The sequence below is a fragment of the Elaeis guineensis genome, chromosome 10 (assembly GCF_000442705.2).
Source record: "Elaeis guineensis isolate ETL-2024a chromosome 10, EG11, whole genome shotgun sequence".
NCBI lineage: Eukaryota > Viridiplantae > Streptophyta > Magnoliopsida > Arecales > Arecaceae > Elaeis > Elaeis guineensis.
Genome location: NC_026002.2, coordinates 23,480,675 through 23,506,694, shown reverse-complemented (window position 1 = coordinate 23,506,694; position 26,020 = coordinate 23,480,675). Strand labels below are relative to the sequence as shown.

General features: G+C 34.5%; 1 protein-coding gene across 1 annotated transcript; it reads left to right on the top strand.

Annotated features, from left to right (window-relative positions):
- Positions 1 to 876: 876 nt before the first annotated feature.
- On the top strand, positions 877 to 2,449 carry LOC105059839 (uncharacterized). The gene is made up of 2 exons (XM_010943299.4): positions 877 to 1,163; positions 1,883 to 2,449. Exons 1-2 carry the CDS (start codon positions 984 to 986, stop codon positions 2,396 to 2,398), a joined length of 696 nt encoding a protein of 231 aa, XP_010941601.1. The 5' UTR covers positions 877 to 983; the 3' UTR covers positions 2,399 to 2,449.
- Positions 2,450 to 26,020: the final 23,571 nt, after the last annotated feature.

Genomic DNA, 26,020 nt, shown 5'->3' with positions numbered 1-26,020 from the left:
TTGTAACATGCATCCATATCATGTGCATTACATGTAAGTTCCAGTTGGTCATAATATAAATCACCTATGATGCATCGAAGTTGTTGCATGGTGCATTTCATGAGATTATATGAACCATCATCTTGCCCATAAAAAGCACTATATGCATCATTTGATATGGAATTGGTGGATACTCATTCACACGATAACTGTTGCGCATGATAAATAACTACAATGACAATGACAAAAGGACTCAAGATATGTCTATAGTTTACGTATGCATATGCAAACCTAGCACAAATTGCAAATAATAACAATATACAAAACTATATAGGGATAAATGTGGACCACATAATATCTATCCAAATCTATTGCAAATCTATACAAGGATACAAAATTAGCATATTCTATATATATATATATAATTTATCCAATTGATATCTGATATCTGATTCTATTTGTAATCTTATTTGACCTTATCAATTGCTTACAAATTTTTAAGAAGAATAATTGAATATAATTTAATTAATTTATTTTTTATTTAGTAATATATTTAATTTGATGGTTATAAAATTGACCCATCCACAATATTTGTTCTACTTTCAATATCTATTTTGTAATATATCTATTTAAAATAAACATAGATATAAACTTTTATATCCATATCCCACGGGGAAAGGCACTAAAACCTCTAGATTTGTGGTCTCCTCTTCCCGTAATGGATTCCTATATGCTAATTAAACTCTATCTATAATTAATATCAATTAAGTAACAATATCACATTAAATATCTAATATGGCTACCTGGGATATATCTCATTTAATGAATTAATTAGTACCTCCAAAACCTTTATATAAATATTATCCACTCTCAACCATATAAATAGGCTTCCCCTCTCGGGGCCCCTCCCCACTCGGTTCTCTTCTTCGCTTTCTTCTGGTGGAAGCGTTACATAGATTTTTGGGGATAAAGCCCTAGCCCCAGAGAAAGCTGGAGGTGCGCTAATGGCGGCGGATGTGGGCTTTTTAGCGCGGATGCTGAGCGGGTACAAGGAAGAAGGTGAGGGGAAAAGCGATTTGGTCACCAGGGACCTCCTCGGCGGCGGCGCGGTCCTCAGATCCCCGGCGGAGGTAGATCTCGATCTCCAGGTCCCCGCCGGCTGGGAGCGGCGCCTCGATCTATTGGTACTCGTCTCCGCTTGATCTCCTCCCTTTTTTTCCCTCTTTCATTCGTTTTGTTTGAATTCGATTGGTTTGAATGCTTGCGAGGTTTTGTAAAAATTTCGGTTTTTCTTTCTTACAAATTCTGATCCTTACTAAGAAAACTTGAAAATTTTCCTTTTTTTTCTTCGGCCTTTTATGGCCAAGTTCCGAGCTTTCCTGCAAGGATTCCAATTTCCTTTAGAATATTTTTCCATAAATTTTTAAAGCTTAACGAAATTACTTGGGACTTTCTTTTCTTTGAAATCCCTTAACCATAAATTTCTCTCATGTTAGAATTCAAACTATGAATTAAATTATTTGGTTTCTCCTCGATTTCCTCCACCATATTTCTTATTCTTCGATTCACCATCTTTCCAATTCCACATCTCCCTTTCTCTTATCTTGTTTCCTTCGAAACAAAAACCTAGTTTTTTCATTTACTGTTCTATTCTGTTACTATTTTTCCTGCTATCATGATTAAAATTCATAATTTCCATGGAGCTCTCTCCTCTCTTTCTCCTGAGCGTACGCCTGCCTCCTTTTTTTTAAGAAAAAAACTTTTTTTTTTGGGGATTTATTACTGGTTTGTTTTATTTGTGCTAGAAACCTTTTTTTTCCCTAAGAAAAAGGATCTTTCGATGTTATTGTTCAAATTTCTAATTTAAAAGTATGCTTTTTTTTTTTTTCCTCAATCTTTGCAGTCGGGTAAAACGTACCTCCAGAAGCGCGAATCCAATCCGTCGCCCCACAATCTCCAGGACCTCAACCTGCCGCCGCCGCCCTCCTCCGCCACTGCCGGCGTCCTCCCAGAGAACTCCACCGCCCTCGACCTCAAGCTGGTGGCGCCGGTCCCCTCCGCCGCCGCCTACCAGAGCGTGTGCACCCTTGAGAAGGTGAAGTCCGCGCTGGAGCGTGAGTCCCGCATCAGGATCCCCCACCACCGCCCCCGATCCGACGCCTCTCCTTCGCCCTCGTCCTCGACCACCTCATCTTCGATCAAACGGCGCGCGGCTGCAGATCAGGACGAGGAAGGCGTCACGGATGGCTCTGATTCGTCCGGTGGGATGATCGCTGCCGCTTGCCCCGGGTGCCTCCTCTACGTACTCATTGCCAAGGTGGACCCCAGGTGCCCCCGGTGTGACTCGCACGTGCCGATTCCTACCCTCAAGAAGAAGCTCAGGATTGACCTCAACTCATCACAGACTGACTTGTATTAGCTTGATGATGATATATATATATAAAGGAGAAACAGGATTGCTAAATTTTCAGCAGGAGGATACAAGGGGGAAAAAAAAAATATATATATATATATATATGGGAGCTGATGTTTTCCTTCTCTGTACAAAAGAATACTGTTTTGGAGTTGAAAGAGATTTATTTGTTATCTTTTTTCCTTCCTCTTGGGTCTGTACTGATGGATTTATAGTTATAAATTTATAATTATTTTTTTATTTATCTATTATTTGCTTTGAGAGGTTTTGATATAATGTACATTGGAAATGTCAATGTACTTGTATTTAGACTGTTGTTTGAGGTGACAAGGCTGATCAGTTTTTATCATTATATTCTACTAGTCTTACGCAATTTTTGCTGCTTCTTGAATTGCTGTACATTATCAATCACAGCCACTTATTTTCATAGATTTTATTTATTAAACATTCATCTTGCTACTTATTTTCATAGATTTTATTTATTAAGCATTCATCTTGATACATTACTGCAGAACAAGTAGTTATTATTGACAATGAATTAAAATTTATTATTTTATTTATTTATTTTTTTATTATGGTTTGCTTTAAGTTGTTGTTGGAGTTAAATGCCTCCCATGTATAACCTAAAACTTCCGGTTATTTTGTCTTCTCATATCCCTTCAAATTTTATCCGTTGAAAAAGACTGTATGATAAAATAAAAGGGATTGAACAACCAAAACTGCATACATTTAAAGAACGCTTGTGCTCTTGCCAAAATATTCAAGTATGCATGCACTAATACTATAATTGATATAATATTTGTCAATATCCTCCACGACGACTCCAAGCGACATCTACAGTTTCCTTCTCAATGGCATACAATTATGAATTGTGCTAACATAAATATACATCGAGGAACGAAGAATAATAATAGTTATACATAGATCATTATAAAAAAATAAATTATTAGTGGTAGCTTACTAGCCATTGTTAATAATGATATTTATCGATAAATTATTACAAAAAAAAAAATTTTCATCGTAATAAATTTAAATAATTATTAACGACGATATTAACGATAAAATATTATCGTTGCTAATAATTAAACCCTAATAACCCCTCGGGTCTTTGACGGGCTCACAGAAATTCTTCCCTTGCTCCCCCAGTAGCTCCCTTTCTCCGATCGCCATTCTCCCATGCGGTGCTACAGAGCCCCCGGCCTCCCCCCAGCCTCGCACCGTCGCCCCCACTTTAGATCCAACATCCCTGCATCGAATCGAAGCTTCCCAAGCCTCCACTCCTTTCTTCCCCGGTGCCATCAGCTACATTCCAGAGCCGACGTCCCACCGCCCGGCCTCCTCTCTTCTTCTCGGCCTCCCTTTTTCCTTCCCCACTGTCGTGCCCTATCAGATCAGACTTGTCCTTGCTGAATCAATCGTACCCCATCTCCCCCTTCTTCCCCCACCTCCTCCATTATTCCCCCACCACGCTGCTGGAGCACTGCACCGCTAGGCCCATGCCCCCACCTCCCCCCTTCGGAGCGCCCACTTGTCGACCCACTGTCGAACCCGCCCGCTGCCGGACTTGCACAGGTGAGTATTAGCGACGATGATGACTCCGTCATTGTCGCTACATTCCATTCCCACCTTTTTAAATTTTAAATATTTAAAATTAGATTTATCTAATTAATTTAAAATAATAATATTTAACTTTAAATATTATTAATTTAAATATTAATAATATATAAATTAAAAATATTATTAATTTAAATAATATTATTAATAATATTATTTAAATTAATATTATTCTTCAAAGGTGGAACCATTCCGAGAAGCTCTCTGGCAAGAGTAGTTCTACTACCTTCGACGGTAGGGATTCAAGGCTGGGCCATCGTCGGATCGCTCTAGCCTACTCATCTACTCCGATGGCGGTCGGAGTAGCTTGGCGATTGGATTCTAGGCCCTAAGCTTGGTTTGAAGTTCGAAAAAGATTTTCAGATCGGACTCAATGAGAGGTGTAGCCTGGCTTATCCCGACCTGTTTTCAATCTTATTTGCAATGCTGCTTGATATTTTGAAACCTCCATAATGACATTTGCCTGGATGCTATGCTGGTGTGCTCGTGCGGCCTAGTAGTCTGGCACACTCTAAGTCTGCATACACGGGATGCATGTCCCGACCATCCCCATTTGCCATGATGCTCCATACTTTAGAATCCACTAATTTAAAAATTTTAAAAATATTACATTGTATATAATCATAGACCCATCTTTTGATTAATATACATATTCTATGAATCCATATATTTATATATTTTCGTATAGGTGGGAGAAATTTAATATACATTGGTCAATTGATTATATAGTATGGACAATTTGGAAAATGCAATTAATTTTATAGGTCATTACAGTAATCAAACGATATGGTGAGGGTTCGAAAAAATTTTGGACAGTATTTTTCTTTAGTTCTCCTCACATATCTTACGCCATGTGGGGGAGAACTAAGGGGAGATGCTACCAAAATTTCTTTCGATCCCTATTGCATATCGTTTGATTAATGTAATTGACCTATAGAATTAATGTAATTTCTGAATGGGATAGAACCTTCTATACCTATTAGTTGATGGCAAGATATAATTATTATATAAGCCATTCGAAACATTAACATAATCATTTAGCAATTGTCTTTTATTTGTATATGTAGAATCCTTAGATAGTGCACCATGGACCGTAGTTGGATGGACCATCGAGTAGTTGACGGGATGATTTCTATTGAATACAAAGAGTATGTAGAGTACTTTTGTGAGTATACTTTTGGGAATGCGGCACTTTTACATCAAGAGCGGGCTCGTTGTCCTTATAAGAGATGTGGCAATAGAGAAATACTTGATATGGATGTTGTAATTCGAGATTTGGGACATATATGTGTGTTTCAAAATTTTATTTTCTAAACACCATAGTAGAATACAAGATTAAAATACTTTTAATGAATTATGCATGCATAAAAACATAAAATCACAAGGATCTAGTTTATGTGCTGAAATTGACATATGCTGAAATTCAGATTGTGATCAAATTACATACCTGTTTCATAATTTCTTTCTTCAAATCTAGATCTAGAAGAGAAGAGGTTTTCTTCTAGCCACATAAATGTTCGATCTCTACGGGTATCTACTCGAGATCAGCCTGGAACAATCCTTTTCAAATTGAATTTTTTTCTCTAAAAAATTTCAGCCTGCTGAATCTGAACGAAGTTTGGATCGCGATCAATACTTGATCTCTTTCCTTAATCTTCTTTTTCTCTTCTTCTCTTACTTTTCTCCCTTGTGTTATACTGCTACCAGTAGGTGGAAACCAGCATAAGGTGGATCCCCAAGTGCCCTTGGATGTGGAAGAGAGAGGATGCCCAAGAAGGGGCGTGTGGGACACCCAAGGGAGAGGAGAGAAAGAGAGAGGAAGAGAGGGCATGGAGGACTTCTATGGGGCATGGGGCTTACTAGTTTGGATGCTCTAGAGACTTTAGGGGAGGTTCCTTTAAATAGACATGAGGATTGAATCCTATTCAATCTCATAATATAAGTCCTACTTGCATTAGGTTTCTTAATAACTTAAGTTATCCAACTTACATTAAAAATTTTATTAGGCACCAACTCTTGGAGTCCTTGTACCTAATTATTCACACCCTCTTTTGCACCCAAGAGATGCCTCATATGAAATGAAAAGACCCTCTAACGATAGGACACGCCCAACTTGATCCAATCAAGGTGGCACCCCATAATAACTATCAAGAAAATTAATAAGGGACTTGCACCTTTAATTCATATGATCCAAAATCTTAGACACCCAATAATTAGAGTCCAATGAATCTAATTCATTTAGATTATTAGTAGGTAATTAAGTTTGAATTATCTTATTAAATAAGAAATCTAAACGAAAAGAGAAATTGGGTTCAACTATGTGCTAGCAAGGTTACCTTGATTCAATCAGGTTTCTCTAAACCAATTGACACTTCAAAAGCTCAATTGCTAATTCCAGACCCAATCTCTTTGTTGTGTGACCTCATAGGTTCAATTCTATTTGGTAGTGAGATATACAATAATCTTTATCAAAGTAGCATTGAAACTCTTTTCAATGGATCGGAACAATTCTACTCTAACTCATCAAGGATTATTGATCCAGAACAACTCTAGTGAGCTCTCACAATCTACCAGTGACACCTAGCAATATGTAGTGGCAACCCAGTAGAACTGAAATAAACCTCTAGGTATAGTTAACGTGTGATTCAGTCCCTCTATCATGAGTCTCGACTAGATGGCAGGTCATGGATAATTCGTCAAACCTCAACATCAATCATATGATAGATTCGATTAGCTCAAGTCCAGTTGTGACTTCTATGAAAACTCTTTTTTATCAATCACACTACTATAGCCATAGATTCTCAGACTTAGCCTCTCAAATCTCATAGGACTACTTCTTTCTACCAAGGTGATAGATCCCATCTTGATGCACACCTTACTTTTACAGTAGACCAACTGTCGCTAATATCCACTACAAGGCCTCATTGAGATCCATATTTATGTGTCAATCAAACTCCAACAGCCTCACTGTGAGTAGCAGTGCCATCTCAGATCAAAGGATCAGTCACACAACTACAGCATTGAGACGATCACTAATAATCAAGTAGAAATTCAAGTGATCTCCCATATGGTCACGTTTAGTACTAGTTATTCTCTAACAACTATCCATATTCGTCGTCCAGTATCTCTATAGTGTAAACTAGAGACTCATCTATTCCAAAGGAAGCGATCTATGCACCGATCTATTTGAATCAATTACCATCCTCATGATGATTCTATGACTGAAAGTATTTAAAAATTAAATACATGTCTCTAATTCTTAACATCTTGAGAATATGTATCGAAAATTAATTACATGGACGATTCAAGGACACATCACACTTGAATGAAAAATAAATTTATTCTTTTATTGATCAAGTTAATATATTAAGTATAAAGTTGTGTCTCAGATTAATTATAATGTGTCAGCCATATTGGCTTCTAGGACATACTTCTAACAAGTCCCACTTGGACTAAAGTTAATTGGCCACTAATCTAAGTCTCATCTTCTCAAGGTGGACTTTCATTTTTGGTTGTCTCAACTACTTAGTCAGTGGGTCTACCACATTGTTCGTGAAGTCTACTCTTCGCACCTTGACATGTTTCTTTTCGAGGTAGTCATGTATGATATGATACCGCCGCTCGATGTGCTTCGATTTCTGATGAGACTTCGGTTCTTTAGCAAGTGCTATGACTTCATTTTTGTTGCAGTAAAGTGGTATGGCATCCGATGTCATAACTCTAAGTTTCGCGACCAACTTGAAGCCTTCCTTTGTAGCATCCAAAGTAGTGGCATACTCAGCCTCTGTGGTCAAATTTGCTATGATGGGTTGCTTGAAACTCTTCCAGCTGACTGCACCACCATTGCAAATAAACACATATCCTGAGTAGACTTTTTATCATCAGGATCAGACATGAAGTTTGAGTCAGTATAACCCTCGACTCGCAACTCAGAATCTCCTCCAAAGATCAAGAATAAATCTTTAGTCCTTCTTAAGTACTTAAGGATATTTTTTACAGCTATCCAGTGCTCCTCATCTAGATTCGACTGATACATGCTCGTGATACTCATAGCAAAGGTAATATCAGATCGAATACATAGCATGGCATACATGAGACTTCCTATGGTCGAGGCATCAGAAATCCTACTCATGCACTGTACTTCTTCAGATGTGGTCGGACACATCATCTTGAAAAAATTAATACCATGTCTAAGAAGTAAAAGTCCTCTTTTGGAGTTTTCTATGCTGAACCTCTTCAGCACCTTTTATATGTACAACTTTTGTGACAGGCCTAGCATCCGTTTAGATCTATCCCTATAGACCTTTATTTCAAGAATATAGGATGCTTTTCCAAGGTCTTTCATAGAAAATTTCTTGAACAACCATCTTTTTATTGTGGTCAGCATGAGAATATCATTCTCAATGAGAAGAATATCATCCACGTACAATATGAGGAATGTTATCACGCTCCCACTGGCCCTTTTATATATACATAGTTCCTCTTTATTTTTGATGAAATCAAACGATTTGATCGCATCATCAAAATAATGATTTCAACTCTGAGAAGCTTACTTTAATCCATATATGGACCTTACAGCTTGTAGACTCTGTGATCACCATCATCAGATATGAAACCCAAAGGCTGCTCCATATAGATATCTTCCTCAAGATATCAATTCAGAAAAGCAGTTTTCACATCCATTTATCAGATCTCATAATCATAATAAGCTACAATAGCAAGCAGAGTGTGGATGGATTTCAGCATGGCTATAGACGAGAAGATTTTTTGATAGTCAATGCCCTCGCACTGACTATAGTCTTTTACCATAAGCCTAGCTTTATAGGTCTCTACCTTAACATCAGTACCTATTTTTTTTTATAGATCCATTTACACGTAATGGATACTGATAAGTGATATATTTTTATATTTATTGAAGGTATTTTTGATAATTTATGGGGCTAACATCTTCTTAAAAATCTAATTTTATGAATAAATTAGATTTTTTTGTAAAAATAAATATTTTTAAAAAAATATAAAATTAGAGTATATTTATGAAAAATAGATATTGATTTAATTGAGAATCTAAGTATCAAAATATTGAGAAATTAATAAAAAATTTAATGTATATTTTTTTTAATTTTTCAGACAAAAATTAGAGCAAAAAATAAAGCCAAAATATCCTAAAAAATCTTAAAAATAGCCTCCGATCACGATGGACCGATCGGTCGGTCGGTCCACAGAAATTAGGATGCGATCCACAGAAACAGTTTGTGGTCCACCAAAAACCTCACGCAGTCCGTAGGCACGGTCAAAGGATGGTGGAAGTCTCTTTTGCACGATCCAATGGTTGATATCGATTTTGAGAAAGATTCGACGGTCTATACTCATTGCCGGTTGAAAGAAGGACTCTTCTAAGCAATCCGACGGTCCAGAAGTGATCTATCACACGATCGAACGGCTGAGGATGCTTTCGATTTTGAATAGGAGATCAAAAGTGCTGATCGACGGCCTAGATCTCATCTAAAGCATGATCGGACGGTCAGAATTGAATCTGACGTTGATAAAGAGAAAAGAGTTGATTTTTGGGCTGATCTGGGTGATCCAAAGGTGATCCGATGGTCAAAAATATTCTTATAGATTTAATACATTTTCTAAGGATTTTAGGATTCTTTTTTCTATCAAAAAAAATAAAAAATTGACTTATAAATAGGGGGTATGGGAATAAGCTTTGGGAGGAGAAAAAATTAAAAAAAAAGTAAGAAAAAAATAAAAAAAATCAAGGAGCTTTAGAGATCAAATATTGGGAGATTATAGCGATAGAGAGCTTGATGCGTGGCTAAATCCCTTCAATCCAGGAATACGATGAAGCCTGTAAATAGATTTTTATTTTTTTACTTGTATTTAATTTTTATGTAATAAAATTATGCTTTTATTTTATATTTTTTTATTTTTTTTGAGATATTGATCTAGCCTACATAATCTATATCCTCTATTGACGTGCCGTGATCCCTGAATATGGTACGTGCTTAAGAGAGATAGATCGTAGTATGTGAGATTAAATCCTAGATCTTGTAATTAAATTTAGATAGTTTATACTCCAACAGAACGAGTTGTGATCTACTGATACAGTCCGTATCTCTTAGAGATAAGCTATGCTAATATCTTAATCACAAGAATTAATATTGCAATATAAGAAAAAAAAATAAATCTAATTTGCATGATGAATTTAAAATTTTTGGATTATTTTTTTGAATTATTTTTTTCATAAATTAATTCACACTTTTAATTTAATTCTTGCTATTCTATTTCTTTTAATTCTTCTACAATCAATTCTCTTTTATTTCTTCTTAAAAGAAAAAGATAATTATCCTAAATCTCCATGGAAATGATCCCTACTCATCCTATCTATATAGTTTGAGTTGATTTTTATTCTTGACCACCTATGATAGTGATCAAATTTTGGCACCATTACCGAAGATCTAGGCATGATTATTTTTTTTAATTTTTTTTTTAGTTTTTTCTAACTTGCTTAGTTCCTTAGTCAAACTTACTTTCTTTAAAAAAAAATCTCTACATTGACACCTCATAATCTACTTAAGAAATTAGATACTTAATCATAAAATCTAAAAAATAAAATAAATCAATTTACTTTTAACTAACTATCAAATCTGGTCATCTTTTCTTTTTGCATTGCATAATTTCATAAAATATCTTAAGGACACAAATCCTAAATAAGATAAGGTGAGGATTTCATCACCCTTCCTTGACCTACAAACCACCATCCTGCATATTGAATTGACCTAAACCTTAATTTAAAATCAATTAGACGTTGGCCCCTAAAGATTTCGAGCTCAATAGGACAAAGGATCCTAAGAGTAAGATCGAGTTAGGATTAGTCAGTTTGACTGGTGTCTAGAAAAGTGGTTCAGAGACTATGTCCTGAAGAAAGATGGTTATTTAATTAGTTCTGTTCGCTAATCTGACCAACTCAGTTGGTGTCTAAGGAAAGCAACAGGGAGACCCCCACCAACCTTATACTTACCTGGTCAGTTAAGTGGCTAGTTTTTTACCTGGAGTGCTTAAAGACGACCTTGATAGTTAGGAGCTGTCTAGAACTAGGGTTATCTTTAGCTAGGATCGATTGCATAATGTGATTACTAACCTACAAACTTTAACCCTAATTAAAACACTCTTCTCTAACGTCTCTAGATTTAGGACTCCTTAGGACTCTCATCTCTAAAACTCTTCTTTTTCTCCTCTTTTTCTCTCATATATTAAAATAAAAAAAATAAAAATTAAAAAAATTTCTACTAGAATAAAATAAAAATTGTCAGACACAATCTAAAACCTACAAGCCTATAAGGTTACTGAGGAAGAAATGGATTCCAATAGACAACCTATAACTCTGCTGGACCTGTGTTATTTAATTAGCTCTGTCCAACCATTTAGAATTAGATCCTTCACTAACAATTTCACAATTGGTTCTTAAACGATTAACATGCATCCTACATTCACTGAACTTGAAAATGCATACATTTATTCAAGGGAGTTTGAAAATACTAGAGTTGCAACTTTGATCAATAGAATTGAAGCCTTAAAATTCAAAAGACATCCAATTTAATCAAGTGCTAGCACCCATGTGCATTGGATGTGATGCACCAGATCATGTTGTGGATGAGTGTCCTTATTTGATGAACCCAACCCAAACTGAGCTCATACAGGAGAGTCCATTTAATGAAAGCTACATAAATGAACCTTATGCACCAATCTATAACCCAGGGTCCGAAAGTCATCCCAATTTTATATGGTCACAAGATACAACATTAGGAGTCCATAATTTTTATCAACCCTATCTATGGTCCAACCAAACACTGAATGATCAACCAGATTTAGATCCTGAGGAGGAGTCAACATATTAGAAAAGAGTTTAGATATCTTAGCGCATTCAACCTCAAACATTAAAAATATCCTCAATAATTTCATGTAAACTATTGACCAATTAATTAAACAATTGGACCAATCAACTATAGCGGCTAGTAAACTAGAAGAGGATAAATTATCAAGCTAACTAGAGGATGACCTTAGAGCTCAGAATGGTCTAGAACTTAAAGACCAGTTCAATCAGTTGAGAATATTCGGGTCTAAGGAACTGGAGGAGATACCCGAAGTTGATAATAATGAGATATCCACACCTAGTGACCATTACACTCAGCTAAACCCAAAATTATTTGTTGAACCCCTCATGACACTGATTGAACCTCTGCTTAAAAAGAAAGAGGCAACAATAGGAGATCCAAAAATACTTCCTCAACACATCGAGTATATAGATCTAGATCTCTTAAGACCCTGACTAGTACTTAAGTTATACCTAGATCTAATTATAAAGGAAGAATTGTTAGTTATCAGGAGAATGAGTCATATAATGGTCTCAAGTAGAAAATACCTTGAGGAAGAGCCTGAATCACGTAGAGAATTATAGACTCATGTTAAGATTTGGACAGAAATAGGATAGACACTCTTTTAGCGTTCGACTGAAGATGTTAAACTTAGCACTTTTTGAGAGATAATTTAATTTTTTTTTCTAAATGATCTTCATTTTTTTTAAGAATAAAGGACCGTTCTGTATGGAAGAGCCTGTCAATAATCTGGTCTGGCTAAAGACTTAAACTTAGCACTTTATGGGAGGCAACCTAGTTTCAGTTTTTGCTTTTACTTTCTTTTGCATTATGTTTAGGTTAATCAAGGCTTGCTCCGTATCTTTTCTAGGGATTTGAAGATAAAATTGGCTAAATTGGGGGGAGAACTAATTTTAAAAAGACTTCTAAATCAGATGACATCTCTCTTTTTCTTTCTCTTTGCATGCATCATTTATTTTTTCTATTCCATTGAGGACAATGTCGATTAAGTTAGGAGAAAGAATTAGAAAAAATTTAAAAAAATTTTTAAAGTCTTCAAGTAAGTTAGTATTTAATATTTAAGCACCTGATTATATTTAAGAATTGAGTTAAACCAAGTATTTTTTAAAAAAAATTGATGTACAAATTAGAGAATTTGTGAGATATTGAGGGATCAAGTATTAAAAAAACTCAATAAAGAGTTAAGTTTAGAACTTAAACAGTTTTTTTTAAGTATTTCTAAATTTTTCTACCAATATCAAAGAAGAGTTTACTTCTTATAGACTTGTGTAGGGTAACTATACGTTTCTTTATATATTTAATATTAAAATAAAAAATTTTCAAGTACTTCATGCTGAGTAACTGGGCCTCTTTGCCTAAGCAAGCATTGAGTTTCACATCAAAAGGTACGAAGGGCAAAGAAGTTTTGTTGTAAAGCTAGTTTTAACTTGTAGCCTGTTTGATTCGAGCAAGTAAGTTTGAGGGATATTCTATATCTAGTATCCTAAAGTCATCTGGTTTGGGAGTCATTGACTGAAAACTCGCTATATTGGTCAAACAAAAAGCTTAAGGGGTTAAGACACTCAATAGCAGTACAACGTTAAAAAAAAGAAGAAAAAAAATAATCAATAAATAAATGATGGAAGTAACAATATACTTGTTCATATGAAGTTAATGATTTAGAGATAAAGGTAGGAATGATTTAAAAAAATTTAAAAAAAATTTAGTATTCTTAGTTTAACTCTCATATTGATTAGTATTAATATTCCAATGACATACCTCACTCACGCTCTACTGAATATTAGTGGCTCTTTTAAAAATTATTTGATAAAATTTAAAATTTTAAGTTAAAAGACACTTAATTCTAAATCCTTTCTTTACTCGAGGACGAGCAAAGTTTAAGTTAGAGAGTGTGATAAGTAATATATTTTTATATTTATTAAAGATATTTTTAGTAATTTATGATGCTAACATCTTCTTAAAAATCTAATTTTATGAATAAATTAATTTTTTTTAAAAAAATAAATAATTTTTAAAAATATAAAATTAGAGCATATTTATGAAAAATAGATGTTGATTTAATTGAGAATCTAAGTACCAAAATATTAAGAAAGTAATAAAAAATTTAATGTATATATTTTTTTATTTTTCAGGTAAAAATCAGAGCAAAAAATAGAGCCAAAATATCCTAAAAAATCTTAAAATTAGCCTCCGATGTATGATGGACCGACCGATCAGTCCACAGAAATCAGGGCGCAGTCCACAGAAATAGTTCGCGGTCCACTGAAAATCTCATGCAATCCACAGGCACGCCGATGGCTCAGAAGCGATCTATCATGCGATCGGACAGTTGAGGATGCTCCTGACTTTGAATAGGAGATCAGAAGTACTGATCGATGGTCCAGATCTCATCTAAAGCACAATCGGACGGTCAGAATCGAATTCGATGCTGATAAGGAGAAAAGAGCTGATTTTTGGACTGATCTGGGCGATCCAAAGGTGATCCGATAGTTAGGAATATTCTCATGGATTTAATGTATTTTCTAAAGATTTTAGGACTCTTTTTTCTACCAAAAAAATATAAAAAATTTATCTATAAATAGGAGGTCCGAGAATAAACTTGAGAGAAGAAAAAATCAAAAAAAAAAAGAAAAAAATAGAGAAAAAAATCAAAGAGCTTTAGGAATCAAATATTGAGAGATTATGGAGCTAAAGAGCTTGATGCGTGGCTAAATCTCTTCAATCCAGAAATACGATGAAGTCTGTAAATAGATTTTTATTTTTATTTTTTTATATTTAATTTTATGTAAAAAAATTATACTTTAATTTCATATCTTTTTATTTTTTTTTGAGATATTGATCCAGCCTACACGATCTATACCCTCTATTGACATACCGTGATTTTTGGATATGGTACGTGCTTAAGAGAGATAGATCGTAGTATGTGAGATTAAATCTTAGATCTTGTAATTGAATTTAGATAGTTTATACTCCAATAGGATGAGCTGTGATCTACTGATACAGTTTGTATCTCTTAGAGATAAACTATGCTAATATCTTAATTACAAGAATTAATATTGCAACATAAGAAAAAAAAATAAATCTAATTTGCATGGTGGATTCAAAATTCCTGAATTATTTCTCTGAATTATTTTCTTTCATAAATTAATTCACACTTTTAATTTAATTCTTGCTATTCTATTTTTTTTAATCCTTCTACAATCAATTCTCTTTTATTTCTTTTTAAAAGAAAAAGATAATCATCCTAGATCCTTGTGGAAACGATCCCTACTCACCCTATCTATATAGTTTGATTTAATTTTTATTCTTGATCGCCTACGACAGTGATCAAATTTTGATCCTGACAATAGTGTCAAAATTTGATCGCAGTCGTAGGTGGTCAAGAATTAAAACTAACTCAAACTATATAAATAGGGTGAGTCGGAATCGTTTCCACAGAGATCTAGGACGATTATCTCTTTTTAAAAAAAAATAAAAAAAAAATTGATTGTAGAAGGACTAAAAGAAATAAAATAATAAAAAATTAATTAAAAGTGTAATTAATGAAAGAAAATAAATTAGAGAAATAATCCAAAAATTTTGAATCCACCATGCAAATTAGATTTATTTTCTATTTTTTTTTTGCAATATTATTTCGTGTGATTAGAATATTAGCATAGCTTATCTCTAAAAGATACGGACTGTATTAGTAGATCACAGCTCATCCTGTTGGAGTATAAACTATCTAAATTTAATTACAAGATCTAAGATTTAATCTCACATACTACGATCTATCTCTCTAAAGTACGTACCGTATCCAAGGATCACGATACGCCAATAGAGGATATAGGTCGTGTAGGCTGGATCAATACCTCAAAAAAAATAAAAAAATTTGAAATAAAAGTATAATTTTATTATATAAAAATTAAATATAAAAAAAAATAAAAATTTATTTACAGACTTCATCGTATTTTTGGATTGAAGGGATTTAGCCACGCATCAAGCTCTCTAGCTTCATAATCCCCCAATATTTGATTCCTAAAGCTCCTTAATTTTTTTTTCTTTAATTTTTTCTCTTCTCAAAGCTTATTCCTGGACCTCCTATTTATAGATAAATTTTTCATATTTTTTTGGTAGGAAAAAGAATTCTAAAACCCTTAAAAAACGTATTAAACCCATAAGAATATTTCTGACCGTCGATCAATGCTTTTGATCTCCATTTCAAAGTCGGGAGCATCCTCAGCCATCCGATCGCATGATAGATCACTTTTGGGCTGTCGGATTGCACATAAGAGTCCTTCTTTCAACCGGCAACGAGTATGGACCGTCGGATCTTCTCCAGAATCGATATCAATCGTTGGATCGCGAAAAGAGGCTTCCACCGCCTGTAGATCGTGCCTGTGGACTGCATGAGGTTTTCGATGGATCGCGAACTATTTTTGTGGATTGCACCCTAATTTTTATGGACCGATCGGTCAGTCCATCATGCATCGGAGGTTATTTTTAAGATTTTTTGGGATATTTGGCTCTATTTTTTACTCTAATTTTTATCTGAAAAATAAGAAAAAATATGCATTAAATTTTTTATTAATTTTTTAATATTTTAATACTTAGATTCTCAATTAAATCAACATCTATTTTTCATAAATATACTCTAATTTTATATATTTTTTAAAATTATTTATTTTTACAAGAAAATCTAATTTATTCATGAAATTAGGTTTTTAAGATGTTAACACCATAAATTACTAAAAATACCTTCAATAAATATAAAAATATACCACTTATGAGGTACAATATCCTCAAGTGGATCCACTAAAGTTCATACTTAGTTTGAGTGCATCGAGTTAATTTCTGACTTCATAGCATCTAATCATTTCTCAGAATCGATGTCAGACATCACCTCATCTAAGGTATTAGGATCATCACCATGACTCCTATCTCTTATAAAGAATATTTTTTTTACTTTCTCCGTAAGCATACCCATGTACCTTTCGAGAGGTTGGAAGACCCTGTTAGATCTACGAGGTGGTAGAGGAACATCAACTACTGGCTCATGAATAATATATTTTTGAGGATCTATAGTTCTCTACTCATCAGAGACCTTCTCTTCGAGCTCAAGTAACCTCCCACTGCCACCATCCTAGATAACTATTTTTCTAGTAATATAGCATTCTGACTCACAATCACATTATGATCTTGTGGAAAGTAGAAGTAGTATCCCATGGACTCTTTAGGATATCCTATAAAACGAGCTATTACAGATCTATCCTCTAGTTTATCAGCCATCTGTCTCTTGACATAGACCGAACATCCCTAAGTCTTAAGATAACCTAGACTCAACTTCTTAACACACCATATCTCATATGATATGGTAGGAACAGACTTTGATGGAACTGTATTCATAGGTGAATGGCAGTTAATAATACATGTCCCCAAAGATATAAGGGTAGATTAGTGAAGCTCATCATGAAGCTGACCATATCTAATAGGGTCCTGTTCCTCCTTTCGGATATTCTATTGAGCTGAAGCATTTCGAGAGGAGTCCATTAAGAGACTATGCCGTTGTCCTTAAGATATCCCAAAAATTTTTGACTAAGATATTCACCTCTTCGATCAGATCGAAGAACCTTAATAGATTTATCAGTTTGTTTTTCTACTTCACTTCTGAATTTTTTAAACTTTTCAAAGACTTCAAACTTGTGTTTCATCAAATACATATATTCATACCTAGACAGATTATCGATAATGGTAATGAAATAGGCATAATCACCTCTGGTCTGCATATCAAATGGCCCACACACGTCGGTGTGTACCAGGATAAGTAACTCAGTGGTCTTTTTCCCATATCTTACAAAGTGTAACTTGGCCACTTTTTCTTGAAGGCAATATTTGTAGGCTGGATATGACTTTAGGTTAAGAGAGCCAATGATCCTATCTTTTTTCAAATTTTTTATCCTGTCATCTCCAATATGGCTTAGTCTATGATGCCACAAGTACTTTTGGTTAATTTCATCTCTAAATCTCTATTGGCCGACAGCACTCACTATTTGCTCGTTTAAGTTTACATTCGTATCAACATGTAAATGATAAAGGCTGTCAATTAAATGACCTCGTGCAACTAATTTATTTCATAAATAAATGAAACAAAAGTCTTTGTTGAAACTAATTTTAAAACTTTTCTGTGCTAGCACAGACACGAACATTAAATTCCAACTAGCTATAGGAACATAATAATAGTTTTTCAAATCTAATCTAACATTAGATGGTAATCGAAGAGGGTAAGTGCCAACAACCTCTGCAGCAACTTTTGCTCCATTGTCTACCTGAAGGATCATATCACATTTCCTCAACCTCCTACTTTCTATCAGACCCTATGTTAAGGTACATATATGAGCACTTGAGCCAGAGTCTAATACCTAACTAGAAGTAGAAAAAATCATAAGGTTAGATTCAATTACGAGCATACCTTTAGAAGGTTTATCATCTTTTTTGATCTTTAGGCTCTCCAGATATTTTGGACAGTTCCTTCTCCAATGGCCTTTAGCATGACAGTGAAAATATTTTTTCTTTGCTTCAGCCTTACTAGAAACTTTCTTCTTTGGTCTGCTCTCCTTTTTCTACTTTGTAGCTAATTTTGCTTTCTTCATTTCAGTAGACTTTCTCTTGGAAGAAGTCCACTCCACAGCGAGAACAGTACTCCTTAAACTCTTTAAGGTTCCCTCCAAAGTGACCAACATATTGATCAGTTCGGGTATAGTGCAGTCACGTTTGTTCATATGAAAATTTATAATAAATTGACTATATGAACTTGTAAGGGATTAAAGAATCAAATCCATCTGTAATTCTTTTTGCATTTCAAGTCCAAGTTTCTCAAGCTCCTCAATATCTTCGATCACTATCATACAGTGCTAATGGACAGACTGTCCTTCGTACATCTTCAAATTGAAGAATCTTTTGGATACCTCGAAGCGTGCAGTAAGCTTTGCTCACCATACAACTCTTGCAGGTGAGTGATCATAGCCCTGACAACGGGCATATGCTCATGCTAGCTTTACAACTTGTTTGACATAGATGTTAGCACATAGCACTTAATACGAGTGTCTTCATCTGTTCACTTTTCATAAGTAGTTCTTTGCTCAGCAGTAGGATGGTTTGGTAGCATTATGGGTTCCTGATTGAGTACATGACCTAATTTTTCTGAGGTCAAGACATTCTTGAGGTTTCTGAATCAGTCTTTGTAATTAGTTTTGATCAAACGATTGATTTCAAGGATGCGGGCTAGAGGGCTTGAGACTGACATGATTCAACTACGAGAGTAGAGATTCAAGTCAGACTTTTATACTTAAATGTTATATTTACTTCTAGAAATTTTAAGATAAAATAATGACTCCCACTAATTTTTTGGATCCCTCAACTCTTTTGGATGGAAATGAAAATCCTGACGCGATAAAAAAATTTCTAGTGGGTGCTGCGGTCCCACCGATGCCATGCACCTCACTTAATAGTTATTGGTAACATGCACACTGATGCGTAGGCAACTCTTTGCCCAGATGCTTCTCTAAGCATGTTGCAGCGACTTGGTCTCTAAGTCATATAGGCTCATCTAATAGTTATTGACCACACTTTTTAGTTAAGTCTGATCCACCATTCACAAGCAAGTGCTAGGCCATCATTGGATCCCTCACCTAACAGTTATTGGATCCAACCCTATCCTTATCCTGGAGCAACTCTTTGCTAATAGAGTGGTTATATGTTCCCGATGCAACTGAACCACTGTGACTAGCCGAAAACAATCAACACCGGTAGTACTCCCGCACATCTACAATAATGGAACATCTATGGACTTAATATTTATGGAGAGATTTAGATTTAGATCTCATCTAATCGATCATCATATGACTGATCTAATTGGTATGAACTAAACCAAACCGCTAAGCAACCTTGTTGAAGACTCAATCTTCCAAATTGGTCAGATAAGTAGAGATCAATGGGAGTGCCCCCATTGCTTTTCTTAGACACCAATAAATTGATCAGATAAGCTAACGAAATTAATTAAATAATCACATCTCAATTACTTATCTTAGACACCAATAGATCAATTGGTCCAAATAGGTTAACTCAAGCGAATCAGGCTAACCATCGAGTCAAATTAGGTTCTTAGGTTAATTGATTCTACATATGGGATTCAAATGATTTGATCAATAATGATTGTATGATCATTTAACTTAATTGATCTAATTTGAGTCAACACTTGACTCGATTTGATTAATTACTTAATCGAATTAGACCCCATATAATTCAAATAAAAAATTCTAGATGCAATCCTATTATATGACCTAATTTTTGATTTTTTTCATAACCAAAACCCTCATGCACAAATATAAATTTTAGATTCTAAAATTAAATTTTAGATCTAAATACTTTTACATGAAAGTAAATTTTAAATCATAAAAATAATTTTCAGATTTAACATGCAAACATATATCTCATATATGTATGTAAAATTCAGATCTAAATAAAATTCAAATCTACAACATGATATCATATATCTCTTGTACTGATCATGGATTATATTGAAAGTAATTTTATAACTTAAATATGCAATCACATATCTCATATATGAATCATAAATCAGGTCATAAAAAATTTTAAATTTATGCATACATCTACATATCATGTGAATATGAACTAGAAATCGTTGTAGATCAAAATTCAGATCTATGCATACTTTCACATATCAACTATACATTCTAAAATCAAATCTAAAATTAAATTTTAGATTCAAAAATTTATCTATACATCTCATGTATCAAGAAAAAATTAGATTCTAAAATTTTTTTCAAAATATGTATGATAATTTCAGCAATATGAAATCCGTGGCTCTGATATCATTATTGTAATTTGAGATTTAGGATATACATGTGTATTTCAAAACTTTATTTTTTAAATATCATCGTGGAATATAAGATTAAAATACTTTTAATCTGAATCATGCATGCATAAAAATATAAAATCATAAGGATCTAGTTCATGTGCTAAAATTGACATATACTGAAATTTAGATTGTGATCAAATCGCATACCTGTTTCGTAATCATTTTCTTTAAATCTGAATTTGGAAGAGAAGAGATTTTTTCTAGCCATACAAGTATTCGGTCTCTATGGATATCCACTCGAAATCAGCCTGGAACAGTCCTCTTCAAATTGAATTTTCTTCTCTAAGAAAATTCAGCCTACTGAATCTGAACGAAGTCTAGATCGCGATCAACACTTGATCTCTTTTCTTGATCTTTTTCTTCTCTTCTTCTCTTGTCTTTATTCCTTGTATTATGCAGCTACCAGTAGGTGGAAACCATCACAAGGTGGATGCCCAAGTGCCCTTGGGTGTGGAAGAGAAAGGATGCCCAAGAAGGGGTGTGTGAGACACCCAAAGGAGAGGAGAGAAAGGAAGAGGAAGAGAGGGTGTGGAGGACTTCTATGGGGTGTGGGGCTTGCTAGTTTGGATGCTCTAGGGATCTTAGGAGAGGTCCCTTTAAATAGGCCTGAGGATTGAATCCTATTTAATCTCATAATACAAGTCCTACTTATATTAGGTTTTCTAATAACTTAAGTTATTCAACTTATATTAGGAATCTTATTAGGTGCCAACTCTTGAAACCCTTGCACCCAATTATTCACGTCCTCTTTTGCACCCAAGGGATGCCCCATATAAAATCAAAAGGCCTTCTAATCATAGAATATATCCAACTTGATCCAATCTAGGTGGCGCCCCATAATAACTATCAAGAAAATTAATAAGAGACTTGCACCCTTAATTCATATGATTCAAAATCTTAGACACCTAACAATTAGAGTCTAATGAATCTAATTTATTTAGATTATTAGCAGGTAATTAAGTTTAAATTATATTATCAAATAAAAAATTCAAACGAAAAGAAGAATTGGATCCAACCATATTCTAGCAAGGTTATCTTGAACCCAATCAGATTTCTCTAAACACAATTGACACTTCATAAACTTAATTACTTATTTCAGGCCTAATCTTTTTGTTGTGTGACCCCATAGGTTCAATTCTATCTGATAGTGAGATATACAATGATCTCTATCAAAGTATCATTGAAACTCTTTTCAATGGGTCGGAATAATTTTACTCTAACTCATTAAAGATTGTCGATCCAGAACAACCCTAGTGAGCTCGAACAATCCATCAGCGACACCTAGCAGTATGTAGTGGCAATCCAGTAGAACTAAAATGAACCTCTAGTTGTAGTTAACGTATGATTCTGTCCCTATATCATGAGTTTCGACTAGATGGCAGGTCATGGATAAATCATCAAACCTCAACATCAGTCATATGATAGATTCGATTAGCTTAAGTCCAGTTGTAACTTCTATAAAATTTTTTTCATCAATCACACTACTGTGGCTACAGATTCTCGGACTTAATCTTTCAAATCTCATAGAACTATTTTTTTCTACCAAGATTGATAGATCTCATCTTGATGCACACCCTATTCTTATAGTGGATCAACTACCATCAATATCCACTATAATGGCTCATTGAGACCTATATTTATGTGTCAATCAAACTCTAGCAGCCTCACTGTGAGCAGCAGTACCATCTCAGGTCAAAAGATCAGTCACACAACTACAGCATTGAGATGATTACTGACGATCAAGTAGAAATTCAAGTGATCTCTCATATGGTCATGCTCAGTACTAGTTGTTCTCTAACAACTATCCGCACTCATCGTCCAGTGTCTCTACACTATAGACTAGAGACTCATCTATCCCGAAGAAAGTGATCTGTGCATCGATCTATTCGAATCGATCTTCATCCTCATGATGATTTTATGATCGGAAGTATTTAAGAATTAAATACATGTCTCTAATTCTCAACATCTTGAAAATATGTATCGAAAATTAATTTCATGGATGATTCAAGGAACATCACATTTGAATGAAAAATAAACTTATCCTTTTATTGATCAAATCAATATATTAAGTATAAAATTATATTCCAAATTAATTACAATGTGTCAGCCATATTGACTTCTAGGACATACATCTAACAAGGGATACAATGACTGTCTATTTATATAGGAGTAGATTTATGCTCAACTATAAGCATTGGTACCTGCATGGGGAGATGTGGGAGATGTTGCAAGTGTTAGAAATGAGCAGGATATAGACACAGATAGAATAGTAGATATGGTTATGGATGTTGCTGGTTCTGAATTTATTTGAGATGTGGAGGACGATCCCAAAACTAGTAGTGGTGATTTCTATCGAATGCTGAGGGATGCTGATGAACCACTATGATCAAAATGTGAAATATATACCATATTATCAGCTATGTCAGAGTTGTTTAACTTAAAGATCGAGTTTAAAATGACGGTCAACTGTTATGATAGAATGGTAGCAATTATAAAGAAAATACCGTCGAAAGATGAGAAGCTTGTTAGAAATTTTTATACTTAAAAAAAAATGGTGAGAGGGTTAGGCATGAGATATGAGAAGATAGATGTATGTCGTATGATTGCATGCTTTTCTATAAGGAGGAATAATTGAAGAGCTCATATGATGCATGCGATGAAAGTTGATTTAAGTCGAGACAAGAGGGTAAGAATCAAAAAGACATACCATATAAGGTTCTTCGATATCTGCCCCTCACTCTTAGGCTTCGGAGGCTCTACTTGTCCAAGAGTACTATCGGATAGAGAAAATAGCACAAAGAAGAGATTCGCAAATATTTCAATATGATGGCTCATCTGTCAGATAGCGAGGCATGAAAGAAATTTGATACTTGCTACCATTGACTCCATAGTCACACGAAGTAGTGGCCAGCTCTGCACCTTAGCACCGTGGTAGAGGATCGACTCAGCTCTTGGAACCTCTGACTCGACCAGAGTATAGAGAGATAGTGCACATTCAGAGCCACACGTAACTACTAGATCTTTGAAAAATATTTTTTTAATTTTTTTTATCATTTTAGAATCAATATTTATTATTCAAAATTAATTTTACAGGATATTTAGGGAGCCTGGGATGCTCATGTCATCATCAGGATCGTCCGATGATTGATGCTGGGGCTGATGAATGAGTTCTCCAGTTGGTCCTCAGAGGCTTGTGTCGCTGTGTGGAAGATGTTCCTGGTAAGTCAAAGGTATTTAATTTTTAAATTCACAGTATACTTGTATTCAAAGACATTAATACATGCCATCCTCTATTTACAGTCATACTACCAATTTGAGACTCCTCAAGATGAGGAGGCCGACGGTCGGACCTTCGAGGAGGTCGCCACACATCGACTTTGTGATGGGCTATACCACCTCAGACTGTCCGCCATTGAGTTTTCTAGTTTTGAGTCATCATTGGACTAAAAGTTTTTCACGGATCACTAGATGCGTAGGGATGTTTGGGAGGTCCCCTATGACCAGTGGAGTAGTGAGGAGTACTCAGATTGATGGCAGAGGGCTCGACAGAATTGGACCGCCCAGCAGGATCCGATCAAGCACACCGATGACTTTGTTGGCACACATGTCATTGCAGATAGATTAGTGAAAATTTTAAACTTATATTAATCTCATTTTTAGTTAATCATATATTAGTTTTTATTAACTTGATTTCTTTATTTATTGTAGACACGGTAGTTGGGTCATGTACCATGGCAGCTGCAGTTGTGGGAGGCTACGCACCAGTTTAGGAGGATCCATGATTACTTAGATTCTAGATCCAAATAGATTGTGATAAAATAAAATATTATTTATTAAATTTTTATTTATACTGATATGTATAATAGTACTAATAAATTTTTAAATTATGTAGGCAGATTATGTGGAGTACGTCATAGCACGGTATGGTGAGGACCCATCCTCTCCGCCTCTCCTTGACCTCGAGGGATGGCTCAGGGCCATTTGAGGGGTTACTAGGAGATGGGTTATAGGGTTCGAGCATAACTACAACCCTCTAGCAGCTCATTGGTTTTTGATGCCCTCCTTTCAGGCCTCGATGATTCAAACGTGGGGTGATACACATGTCAAGGAGGTTGTGCAGAGGCTTCTTTGCCAGCAACCTCAGAGCTTTTAGGATGTTGTCTGCAATATGATGGTTGAGATTCTCTAAGATCCATATCTGCGCAATCAGTTGAGCTCCTTGTTACAGCCATCACAGTAGATAAGTCAAGTAGTATTAATAATTTTTTTTACTTGTTTTAAATTTTTATATTTAGAAACTTCATATAGTTATACTTGAATCGAAAGAAGGAGATCTAGGGGTTAAAAGTCAATCCTTCTATCCGATGGATGTGATGGAGGTGTATATATGTCCGTATTATCGAATAAGATGGTAGGAATAATCTATTCAAGAATCGGAGGAGCATATCGAAATATACCCCTTCGTACCGGTTGAGGCTAGAGATGGAAGGAGAGATATAAGGGAGGCAAAATTCAATTTAACCATCCGATGGATGGATAGGAGGTATCTATAGCTTCATATTATAGAATAAAATATATGAAAATAATCTATTTAAAAATTAGAGGAGTATACTAAAATATATCTATCCGTACTGATTTAAGCTTTAAATGGGAGGAAAGGAGTATCTAGAGGATCAAAATTTAATTTAACTATCTGATGAAATACTGACTGGAGATGTCTATAGCTTCATATCATCAAATGAAATGGGTAGGAATAATTCGTTGGAGAATCAAAGTAGTATATTAAAATATATTCCTCCATAAATATTTAGGTTTGAGGCATATCAATTACAATAATTTTATAATTTTAATTAATTTAATTTTAAAATTATTAATAATATTTTATTTTTTTTAATTATAAGATGTTGGAACATCTGGCTCTCATCCACCTACTACTGTAAAGGATGCATCGGAGTAGGAGTAGGAGCAGGAGGAGGAGGACGATCTCCATTGATTTTTTTTTAAAGTTTTGATATATTGTATTTAAAATTTGAGCAGTATTATTTATTTAATTTAATTTTAATTTAATATATAATATTAATTTTTTATTTATGATGGTGATGGTTAATTGTTAGTTGGTATAATGTCCGTAAATATAATTGCTTGTTAATTAAATTATAATAAATTTTAATAAATATAATTATTAATTTTTTTTAAATA

Coding starts and splice junctions, on each gene's coding strand:
- LOC105059839 (XM_010943299.4), top strand. CDS start 984: ATGGCGGCGGATGTGGGCTTTTTAGCGCGGATGCTGAGCGGGTACAAG. Junction 1,164..1,882: donor AGCGGCGCCTCGATCTATTG/GTACTCGTCTCC, acceptor CAATCTTTGCAG/TCGGGTAAAACGTACCTCCA.